The following is a 12,048-nucleotide window of genomic DNA, read 5'->3' as shown; positions in this document are numbered from 1 at the left end:
ATCGCCGGATCCTTAACCCACCGATGAGGCCAGGGGTTGAACCCGCAACCTCATGGTTCCTAGTCAGATTCGTTTCTGCTGTGCCACAATGGGAACCCTGCAAAGCACTTTTTGACACGCAACCGCTGCCCTGATCTGACCCTGCCCTGTGTGAGGCTCACCCTGCGACTAAGCCACTCAGCTCTTTCCGGCCTCCCATTCGGCTCAGCCACAACGGCACCATCCCTGAGGATGGATGGGTACCCAACCAGCTGCCCACAGTTTAGGCACAGGGGACCCCTTCCCTAGGTTGGCTAACTGGTTATTTTAGAAGGGGCCTGACCTTGCTCATGCTGGCCTCATGAGCTCACCTACTTCCTGAAGTTTGCAGGTGCCTGGGCCCCCCTGGCTATGACAAGGACCTGTCTGTTGGGCTTCCCTTGGCTCCTGGTCCTCACCTTGGGACAACATTCCAGGATCACCCCATTTTTCTGGAATTGAATGTGGGGTTTCTTGGTCTACTTACTGATGCCTAAGTGAGAACATTCTAGGAGTATTTATTTATTAAAAAAGGTTTTTTGGAGTTTCTGTTGCGGCTCAGTGGGTTAAGGACCCGACATTGTCTCTGAGAGGATGGAAGTTTGCTCCCTGGCCTTGCTCAGTGGGTTAGGGATCCGGTATTGCCATGAAGCTGCAGCACAGGTGGCAGATGTGGCTCAGATCTGGCACTGCTGTGGCTGTGGTGTAGGTCTGCAGCTGTAGCTCTGATTTGACTCCTGGCTCAGGAACGTCCATATGTCACAAGTGCAGCAGTAAAAAGAGAAAATAAAATGAAATAGCAATTTTTTATTTTTTTGGACAAGGTGTGCGGTGGCTTGATGAGAGATCTCAGTTCCTGGACCAGGGACTGAACTTGGGCTGCAGCAGTGAAAATCCTGACCACTGAACCACCAGGAACTCCTATTCTAGGCGTATTTAGACATGCATGACAGTACCCTTCCACCCGAGGAGGGATCTCAGGATGCTCTCTGCGCCTACATTTGAATTAGTTTCAAAGAGAGCTTTCACGACATCAGGTCTCATGAAAGGTTTCTCCTTTGTTCCAGAGTTCAGCTGCCAGGAACTTCCTGGACAAAATTCTTCTTTAGCTTCTACAGCAACTACAGCAGTGGGAGAAGGCCCTTGAGTTGTTAACGGCACCTTGGTTTTAACCCTTGGGATTTAGAGGGCGTAGCCAGTTTAAAAAAAAAAAAATAATGACACTCACAAATTAAAATTCCCAGTTATCTCTGCAACTCTGAAAAACTGGACAGTATTCTAGGATTCGATCAAAGGATCCCTTAAAATAGGAAAAGTCAGTATTCTTTGCTCTGCATCTCACAAAGAACAGCTAGGCCAGCCTGCACCAGATCAGCCTACTGTCACTAAGGTCAACTACGCTCACGCTTTCTGTTGATGTCGCAAATCAATACATTCATTCCAGTGGTTCTTAATGGGAGCCCAAACAAGTTCCCACTCTTCTCGGAGCTTGATGAAGGTATTTAATTCTTTTTTTTTTTTTTTCTCAGGGCCACACCTGCGGCACATGGAAGTTCCCAGGCTAGGGGTCGAATCGGAGCTGTAGCTGCCGGCCTACACCACAGCCACAGCAATGCCAGGTCCGAGTCATGTCTGCGACCTACACCAGAGCTCACAGCAATGCTGGATCCTTAACCCACTGAGAGAGGCCGGGAATCGAACCCAAAACCTCATGGCTCTGAGTCGGATTCGTTTCTACTGCACCAAGATGGGAACTCCGGTATTTGATTCTTAGAGGAATTGTGTCTTTTCCCAAGCAGCAGAAAACAAATGAATACAATTTTCTTAAAATCCTTGATACTGGAAACTTGTTCTTTAGGATGCTGAGAAAACAAAATAAAAATCAAGAAGAGTACATTAAGAGGAATATCTTGAGGCATCTAATGGTGCCTTGGCCAAGCACGTTGGTCCTTCCGCAGGTAGGTTTTTCTCACGGTTATGACTTTACCTTACATGCAAAACGCACCAGTGTCCTCCCAGGAGAATGGCCTCTAGCTTATGCACTGGAATTGTGCACATCCGTAGCTCAAGTCCCTTGGCAAAGAGTATGGTTTTCCTTCTTAGAGGTTAAGGCATCCAGGGCAAATAAGGAACTACTGTTTTAAAAAACCAGGAGTTCCCGCTGTGGTCCAGTGGGTTAGGCGTCCAACTGCAGTGGCTCGGGTTGCTGCAGAAGCATGGGTTCGATCCCCAGCCTGGTACAGCCAATTGAAGGAGGCAGCATTGCCGCAGCTACAGCTTGGATTCAATCCCTGGCTTGGGAACGTCCACGTGCCGCAGGTGCGACCACTTAAAAAAACCCAAAACCCTACCCCCCCAACAAATACCTGTGTCCATATGAAGAACGCGTACGTACACACACCATCCATCAAATACGTCTACGGACAGATACGCACACGGACACATCCCGCAATCCTCACGTATACCCTTGACGTGTGTACATGCACACGAGCTTTCTCGCCGACAGCACTTTTGTGTATTTTCTCGCACGTCTGCATGTACCACTCACACACATCTGCACCCCCGCCGTGGTCCCGCCCTCCCCGCGCCCCGACGCACCTTGCTCTTCTCCTCGAGCTGCCGCCGGGACTCGGCCAGCTGCTCCTCCAGCTCCAGCAGCACGTCCTTCAGCGTGTCCACCTGGTACATGAAGTTGGTCTTCTCGTTGTCCAGCTGAGCGTTGGAGACCATGGCCTTCTTGTATTTCTCTTCCGCTTCCGCCAGGGAGTCCTGCAGAGGCCAGGCCACGGTTTTGGAATTGCAGAAAGAAACAAAACCGCAGAGGCGTTAGTGTGTTTAACTCGACGCCCCAAACTCAGTCCTTTACGGGACTTTACGGGAGAGCAAATGACCCCGAGTGAGAACCATGTGGCGTCCGACGGGCTCACAAAGTCCCCCTTTTCCGTTGGATCAAATTCTCGTGACTCAGAAAATCGGTTCCTAACTGGGTCTCTGGATGAAAATAACTGAGTCATCAGGCCGAGGGGCGCATGCGGGGGAAGGGCCCTGGTCTCAGAGGCAGAGGCGCCCGGGCTGCGTGATTCTACGGCCCATCCAGCGGGTGGGGCTGGTGGACGTGCCCCTCGAGGAATCACTCCAGACACGAGAGCAAGCGGAGCCTGGGCCAGAGCCAGTGCTGGGAAAACACAACACCTGTCGCCAGCTGCCCACCGTCCCCGTCGGGGCTTATGAACCCAGAGAGGCTTCAGTGGCATTTCACACTTTCAACCCACGGGAAAAAGAAACAAGGAATGCCGCTCACCGGGCGGGCCCTGGGAAGGCAAAGGTCATTCCTCTGAAAGGCGTGTCGCCGGCACAGAGGCCTGCAAAGTAACCGCGGCCCCCGCCCTGGGGCTCGCCCTGGCAGGCAGGCAACACAGAACAGCCACGTTTGGATCCCCACACGCAGACGGGGAGGCAGCCGGGGGCAAACAGAGAGAGGCGGGGCCCGGCGCACAAACCACCCTGAGCCAGAGAAAGGCGGGCACAGCCGGGCAGCGTGTCAGGTGCCACCAGGAGGCTCCTGGGAGACCCGCGCTGCTCTCCGCCTGCATGTGCAAACCGGGCCGAGGATTTTAGGTGGAAGCAGGATTCCTGGGCTGCTTCAGTGGCTCCCTTTTCAATGCCAAGCCTGAGTTGAAAGCCAGAATCTTCATCCCCCCTCCTCCACTTTAAAAAAATTTATTTAATTTAAATTTTCTTTTTAGGGCGGCACCCATGGCATATGGAAGTTCCCAGGCTAGGGACTGAATCAGAGCCACAGCAGAGGTCTATGCCACAGCCACAGCAATGCCAGATCCGAGCTGCATCCAAGGACTACGCTGCAGCTCGCAGCAATGCTGGCCGGATCCTTAACCCCCTGAGCGAGGCCAGGGATCAAACCCGCATCCTCATGGATACTAGCTGGGTTCTTAACCCCCTGAGCTACAGCGGGAACTCCATGTTCTCCCCTTTTTAAAGGGAGGTGATGCAGGAAAGTGATTAATTAGCCATGTGATTTGGCGCCCCCCGTGATACTGAACTCGGACTGTTGGGGGTACTTTCTCGGGAGTTAAAAAGGAAGTAACACATTTGCCATCTCCTGCTAGACCAGGAGCTGCCTGGGGAAGCTGGAGGACATGCTTCTTGACTCCCCACCTCACCCTCGGGGAGCCCGGCAACTAACTTTCCCGGTTGGCACAACTCAGGAATTCCACTTTCTAAAAGCACCCTGCATTTACTCAAATAAACCCAAGATGACAGACATCCAGGCAAGGTTTCCATGAGTCACACTGTGCATTCTGCACATAATTCGGGTGTTTCAAAGGCACAGCGATAGCACTTCCTTCTGGTAGACACCAGGTGTTTCGAGAAGCAAATTAAGGTGAAGCACTTTTGTGCAGAAAGTGAAGAAAACCAGAAAAGCCCTCTTCGGGTGCATGGTACCCTTCTGTGCGAAACAGGAAAGAGGTTTGAGGCCAGGTGGGGGGTGGGGGGAGCACAAGACATGCATCAGGAAACGCGTTAGTCACTTCTTCTACGGAGGAGTTAGAATTTACAAACTCGGCTCCAAAGCCGCCTTTGGAAAAGGATGCGCACAGACCCCAGGCTGCAGGCGTTCTTGCCGCTCCAGCTGCTAAGAGTCTGGAGCCTCTTGGGAGCCGGCATGCAGCCTGAATGTCTCCTGGAGGAGTTTTTAAAGTTCAGTCGGGTTAATCACACAAGCCCACACTTCCGCCAGCTGGTACCTTCATCTCTTTCAACCCCTGCATGTATCTGCCTTCTACATCCTGAATCTGGTCCTTTAGCTCATTGAGCTCCTGGGGAAACGGCAAAAAAGGACGTCAAGGGAGGAAAATGGACGGGGACAGTAAAGAAACAGGCAATTCTTTGATTCTTCTCTCCTTCTGGGGGGGTCCCTCACGGGTCCCCTGCACAGCGATCTTTTAATTTTTTTATGAGTTAAAAGGAAAATAAGATAAATTTCAGGACTACAAAGACGAAGATTTAGGGGTATCTCAGGTGATATTTTCAACACAATGTTATCAAATGTGGGTGTCTCTCATGTATTTTTCTTTTCCTTCCTTTATTTTCTTTTTGGATGGCCTCGTGGCATCTGGAGTTCCTGGGCCAGGGGTCAGATCTGAGCCGCAGCTGCGACCTACGCCGCGGCTGCAGCAATGCTGGATCCTTACCCCACTGTGCCGGGCCAGGGATCGAAGCTGCGACCTGGTGCTGCAGAGATGCCCATGATCCTGCTGAGCCACAGCGGGAACTCCTTGCTCATGAATTTTTACACAATTTTATAAAACAGGCAAAAGACTCTCTGAAAACGGAACAAGTGAACTTATTCATATTTAACGAGTTTGTTCAAACTCTCTGAGTTTCACTCTGTGCTACGCACAGTAAGATGCTGAAAACCAAACTCGGCACAGCACTGCCGTCCCCTTATGGAGCCCCCGGCCCCCACCTCGCCTGCCTGGTTCATCCCACATCCCCGGGTGGGGCTCCTGACCCCGGAGCAGGGTCATGTTACGACCGCAGCGAATGCTCCATCGAGGGGCTCTGGATGAACGGAGGGCCCCGGGAGGCCAGGCCAGCACAGAGGAGGGACATTCCAGGAAGAGCAGTCAAAACTGTCCCCGCAAAGCACAGGACGGGGAAGGCACCTGCAGGCGGGCCTGGTTCCATCCCCTCCGCTGCTTGAGTCCCTTCTCTGACGTCCCTGGCAAACAGCACCCAGCTGTTCAGACAGCGCCACTGGCGGCTGGTCCCTTTCGACCAGTTATTTTTGTTGCTGTTGTTTTTGGGTCTTTTTTTTTTTTTTTTTGGTCTTTTTAGGGCTGCAGCAGGCTAGGGGCTGAATCAGAGCTGCAACTGCTGGCCTACACCACAGCCACAGCCTTGTGGGATCCGAGCCGCATTCTCAATCTACACCACAGCTCACGGCAACACCGGATCCCAGAACCACGGAGCGAGGCCAGGGATGGAACCGATGTCCTCATGGATGCGGGTCGGGTTAGTTACTGCTGAGCCATGACGGGATCTCCTTCTAAAAAAAACTGTATTGCGGTATCGTTGATTTACAGCGTTGTGTGTTTCTGTTACACAGCAAAGTGGCTCAGTCATACATACATATATATATATTCTTTTTCGTATTCTTCTCCACTACGGTTTATCACAGGACAGTGAATACAGTTCCCTGTGCCCTACGGTAGGATCTTGTTGTTCTTAGGTTGCCTTCATTTCTAGAAAGCGCCTCCAGAAATGAGGCCACGTCTGATGGGGAAGCACCTCCGCGGCGGTGGCTCTCTGTCCGGAGGCCACGCGTGCCGGTGGCGGAGCCTCTCATGCGCACCGAGTCCTTTCCAGATGCAACATGCCCCTTCTCTCCCACATGCCGCTGCCGAGGATGGAACAGGGGACCGTGTCCACGCACCAGTGGCAGGAGAATTCACTAAAATAGCGTGGCGAGGGCCACAGGAGGCACAGGACACGCAGCACGGACGGAGAGCGAGGGCCACTGCGGCAGAGGGCGGGGCTCGGAGGGCAGGTGGTGCCGTCGGGAGCGGGGGGCCGTCTGCACCCAGCACCTTCCATCACTGTGCTCGGCATGTCTACGTCTGCTCTGTGTTCAGAGGTGGCCGGCACCCCAGGGCCTCCCAGGTGTGCGGCGAGCTGGGGCCCCAGGCGGGTCTGCCCTGCTGGGGCTGGGGGACCACGACCCGGCTGGGCCTTCTGTTACTGGAACGCCAAGCTCAGGGGAGGTGAGGAGACCGCATCCAGAAGGGCTGGAATCTTACAAATGAAATCGTTTTGACATGAAGACCGTTTTCCTAAAAGGTTTCTCAAGGTCACGAGTAAGGAGAGAGGCTCACCTTGATTTCCCTGATGGACGCCTCGGTGTCAAGGGAGATGGAGGTGTCCCCGCTGCCTCTGCGAGAGGAGGTCCCCCCGAGGGAGGCCAGGGTGGCTGCCGACAGGCTGGGCAGGCTGCGGGAGCCCTGCACACGGAAGAGCAAACGGGTATCAGCCGAAGCCAGAAGGGCTTCACGGCCTCCGATGAAGGCACCGCTACTTGAATTCATTTCCAAACCAGAAAACCTTCAGTGGGTGTACGGTAAACAACCAACAGAGCTTCACCTGCAGGGGCCTCGCGGATGCTCGGGATTTGCCTGGATTCACCGTAAGCGCCACGCTGGGCCCACCGTGAATAATCTCACTGTTCTGCTTTTTCCCTTTTTTTCCTTTTTTGGTTGCCCAACAGCATATGGGGTTCCCAGGCCAGAGGTCAGATCCGAACTGCAGATGACTGACCTATGCTGCAGCTGCAGCCACACTGGATCCTTTAGCCTAGTGCGCTGGGCCAGGGATCGAACCTGCGTCCTGGTGCTGCAGAGATGCCACTGTTGATCTTGTTGCACCACAGTGCCAACACCTCACTGTCCTGGTTTCACACCCACCCTGGAAGGGACTCCCCGGGACCCCGAAGGTGGTGACACGAGGCTGCAGAGCCCCACACCAGCCCTGTCCTCTCAGCAGTGAAAATCTTGATTAGATCAAACAATAGTTTCTTGTTGGTTTCATCTGTAAATTTCAGGACCCTCATGGCTCATGACACCATACAAAGTGCTACAGAAATTTCTTACCTTCTCGAAGTCCTTTTCTGATCTCTCTTCAACCTGGAGGGGAAAATGGAAAAATATTAAATACTTAAAAGCATTAGATGGCAACGCTGGGTTTAGGGGTTATGAGAGTAATAAAATAAAGCATTAGCGTCCTTTGTGCTTTGCACACTCCTCTGCCGTGAGACTCTCGGATACGCTGGCGGCACAGGGACGGCCCACGGCAGCCCAGCAGGCCCGGCTGAATGGCACCATGTGGTTTTTCAACTCTCACAATTTCCACAGGAAGGTGATTTGTGAATGCACAGAAGCCGAAGGGGCGGACTTGTCAGGCATCCACTCTTGTGTGCAGGACCCGGCATCAGAGAGGACCAGCGCCAGCCTCGCGCGTGCCCAGCGATGATGGGGACAGAACACAGAACGCGGCCCGGGTTCTGCGGCTGGAAGACGAACCCACAGAGTCTCAGTCTCCGTTACCACTGAACTCAGTCTCCCAAGCCAGGGAAAGAGCTGGCGCCAACGGACGTTTCCCCGCTGCTCGTGAGTAACTGGCTCGGTGGGACAATTCCGGTGTAGACATCTTGAGAGTGACGCCCGGATGCGGGGAGGTGCTGGGGGTGGTGAAGGCACAGGAGTTCTGCCAGGTGGAAAGGCGGGCCCGGGAATTTGATTTTCACATCTTTCCTGCTTGGACGTGATTCTGAGGCCCCTCCTCTCCCTTCTGTGGCAGGAGGTTCTGTGGGATCCACCGCAGCCTACAGAGCCCCAAGCCGTGCACCGGCGGCGACCCTGAGGGAGACCCCTGCCCTGTGGGGGTCTCCTGGGGTCAACAGCCCGAGGTCGCACTGTTGCTGCTTCTTTCTCTGCTCGGCATCCAAGGCCAACTCTTCCTTTGTGCCCCCCCACCCCCACCCCGGGCACATTGAGGGTCCCTTCCCAAAAGCCCACGGGCAAAGTCCCAGAGGGTGACAGAACCCTGTACGCAGTTGTCTCCAGACTCTGGTTTTTCCCATCATGTCCCCAACCCCACCTCCTGTAGCTCAGAAGTTCTCGAATTTGATCGCCAGGGAGATGGGCACATCTCTGGTGGGCTGAACCCAACCTGTGAGCAGGGAGCCTGTGGTCACCCTTGACTGCCTACACTGCAGACCAGACTGCAGGCCGAGAAGTCCTGATGGCTGGGGTCCAAGGCCACCACAGAGCCGCTCGCAAGCACGGCAGCTGCCCGCAGTGCCACCGGGCGCAGGAGAGGGTGGGGTGCAGGTGTAAGTGCTGGTCAGGACGCTGCTGAGGCAGGGACTTACTGTCAAGTGACCACTCCCTGTCCTCTCCCCACCCTGTGTCCAAGCTAGGACGCGCCTGGCCTCACCATCCTGTCCCTACCAGGAGGGCTCACTGGCCACCACCCCCACGCTCCCTGAAACTTCAACCTCTTCCGAAGGGCAGGAGACCTGAATAAGCATGAAAATAGCCCAGCAAGTGTGAGAGCTAATCAGCCAACCATGGGGGGCAAATGGAAGCATCCAAAATATCCGATCCAGGAGTTTCTGTTGTGGCTCAGGGGTAACGAACCTCATTAGTATCCATGAGGATGCGGGTTCGATCCCTGGACTCGCTCAGTTGGTTAAGGATCCGGCGTTGCCATGAGCTGTGGTGTAGGTTGCAGACACGGGTCGGATCTGGTGTTGTGGTGGCTGTGGTGTAGGCCGCCAGCTGTAGCTCCGATTTGACCCCTAGCCTGGGAACCTCCATATGCTGCAGGTGTGGCCCTAAAAAGACAAAAAACTAAAAACAAAATAGCCGATTCATTCAAAAGAAGGCAGTTCCTGAAACCAGCTCTGAGCTCAAGTGTCTTCTCAACAGCTCCAAGTTTAGCCCCCGGGTCTGGCTCCCAAAGCCACTGCATCTGGTCTCCCCCCCGCCAGCTCACGCCTGGGTCCTTAGCTGGAATGCTCTCCTCTCGGCTAACTAGTCCCCTCTGTGTCCTGAGAGGAGGAGAGGACATGAAGGGCCACGTCCTTTAAGCCAGCGGGCTGGACCTCCTGTCTGCTTGCTAAGAAAGCCCCTGGTGGTGGTGGTGTGGGGGGGCTTCCAATCTCGGTGTGCCCCTCCTCCCCAGCAGTCTCCTCTCCATCTGGTCCCAGCCAGCTGTCCCCCCGCAAGGACCAAGCAAGCCTGTGTGTCTCACAGATTCCAGACTCGTTTGGCCCAGACGTGTCCCCTTCCACTCTCCGTGGGACAGTCAGAGCCCGCTAAAGGCAGCTCACGCACACCCATGTCCCACACCTCCTGCCACCAGTTGGCACATGCGTTTGGTACGTGTAAACGTATACATCTGGATTTTTTTTTTTCAGATGTGCATGTCACACGGGCCTAACGAGAAGGTCCAGGGCTTGTGGAGACGGCCTCCGACGGAGACGGTCCACCCTCACCGTCCCTGTCGGAGCCCCGGGAGCCCTGGACCGAGGTGCGGGGTGGTGAGGATGAAGACTTTAGCATTTCAGCTGGGGGTCTTCTCTCCACTTGGGAATCAAAATATTCCTGAAAATTTCAAATAACTAAGGTAGAGCTACCTGTCCAGGACGTCTCTGCTGGGCAGTCATTAGATCTCCTGGGCTCAAGGTCTTCATTCCCTAGAATAGGTCGGCTTGCAGGACGAATATTAATGAGATGTAAATAAGGAAGGCAAAGCAATTCTTGGTAGAATAGGAAGATTCCGCTGAAGAGACTGTCGAGCCTGCTGCTTTTTGCTCTGCACTTTAAGTATATCTTTCCGGACTTTCCATCAACAATAGAGACATATTGCACAGACAAATGAAGCTCCAGAAGTCCTATGTTCACCCAAAAATATCTTTTATGGAAAAGCACTCCACTTTTTAAAGGCTGTCTAATGAGAAAAGTTAGAAGGAATGTATACCAGATCAAAAAGCTTTGGTTTTGTGGGGGCCTTGAGCACAGCTTTGTTCTGCAATGTTTCAACATAAACATCGCCTTTATAATTTGCAAAACTCCAAATAAGAAATAAAGACAAAACCCCTAAAAACCACAGCTTTCTCTTTAATTTAAAAAAGTTTAAAAATAGTTTGAGGAGTTTCTGCTACAGCAAAGTGGGTTAAGGATCTGATTGCAGCGGCCTGGGTGGCTGCAGAGGTGCAGGTTTGATCCCAGCCCAGCGCAGTGGGTTAAAGGATCTGGTGTGGCTGCAGCTGCTGTGTAGGTAGCAGCTGCAGCTCAGATTCCATCCCTGGCTCGGGAACTTCCATATGCTGCAGGTGCAGCCCTAAAAAGAAGACAAAGTTTGAAAAATGACCCAGCTCTGAAACATAACGAACGCAGAATGTGAAAATTTAGAATGTGTCTTAAGCAGAAACCACAGAGGGAAAAATTAAGCTCAGTGAGAGTTATACCAATCTGTGCTTAACTACTGTTCCCAATCTCTGTTCCACAAAGCAGACTAAGTGCTGTTTGTGTGTTTTCTGAATGACAAGGGACAGGTGTTTTTGCTAACCTTCTTGCAACCTGAGAAGTACGGGGAGCTCCATGGAAAGTGGTGCAGCCCCGCAGAGTCCTGGCAGCCCCACTGACGGCCACTAGATGGCAGCCTTGTGGAGCCTTGGTCAGTCGGGGCGACTGGGGGGGGGGGCGGGGTTTACAGCCCCAACAAAGGAACAGGTAAGTAACCCTAAAAGTGAGTTTAGTGTGATACAAAACACAGTACTTTATCTCTGAAAGTAAGAGACAAAGAAACAGGATAGATGAAAGGGTTTTTAACACTGTCGTGGCTGCTGCGGATGTGGGTTTGATCCCTGGCCCTGTTAGGTGGATTAAAGTGCAGTGAGCCACCCAAGCCCCAACACGCCGTCCCCCGCGTGGGACAAGCCAGGGACCTCGTGGACAGTGAGGACATCGCCTCCTCATCTGAGAAAGGGCGGCAGCGCCACAGACCCTGCAGCCCATCTGCCTCCCGGCTCTCACTTACCGAGCAGCGCTGACCATCTTAGGTCAGTGTGAAAACTTTACGGGAAAGGGCTTATAAAATGCGTAAGCCGGCATAGTATAATCTAAGCTGAGCGTGTGCAAAGGCATCTTTTAAAGTCTATGGGAGAGGTGACTTCCCAGAAATTTCTGTGAGCCTGTAAATTATGGCCACTCTTCCAAAAACAAATGCTTCACGTAGAGCACATGAAATATTTGATTAATTCCAACCCTCTAGGATTGTCGCGTCTGTAGGAGTTTACTACTATTTAGGCTCATTGAAGCCTGACGCCCGGTGCGTTCCGCACGCCAGGCTTTCCGTGTCGCCCTCTGGCTTGCCCACCCTCCTGGAGACCCAGTCCAGGTTGCGGGCACAGACGACCCTAGCAAAGGGGCCGGGGACGAAAGGACT

At 53.3% G+C, this 12,048-nt stretch overlaps 1 protein-coding gene across 41 annotated transcripts in view; it reads right to left on the bottom strand.

Annotated features, from left to right (window-relative positions):
* The window catches only part of LRRFIP1 (LRR binding FLII interacting protein 1), a 158,821-nt gene that overhangs the window by 22,322 nt on the left and 124,451 nt on the right, over window positions 1-12,048 (bottom strand). For 32 of the 41 annotated variants that reach the window (XM_047773899.1, XM_047773863.1, XM_047773871.1 and 29 more), the window contains 4 exons: window positions 7,686-7,718; window positions 6,915-7,040; window positions 4,785-4,856; window positions 2,617-2,787 (listed from right to left, as the gene is read on the bottom strand). In XM_047773899.1, coding sequence (XP_047629855.1) covers window positions 2,617-2,787; window positions 4,785-4,856; window positions 6,915-7,040; window positions 7,686-7,718 — 402 coding nt within the window. The remainder of the gene's footprint in view (window positions 1-2,616; window positions 2,788-4,784; window positions 4,857-6,914; window positions 7,041-7,685; window positions 7,719-12,048) is intronic. The other 9 variants (XM_047773897.1, XM_047773906.1, XM_047773870.1 and 6 more) reach the window with 1 other exon arrangement.

The sequence above is a fragment of the Phacochoerus africanus genome, chromosome 3, assembly GCF_016906955.1.
Source record: "Phacochoerus africanus isolate WHEZ1 chromosome 3, ROS_Pafr_v1, whole genome shotgun sequence".
NCBI lineage: Eukaryota > Metazoa > Chordata > Mammalia > Artiodactyla > Suidae > Phacochoerus > Phacochoerus africanus.
This window is presented reverse-complemented; position numbering and strand designations above follow the sequence as displayed.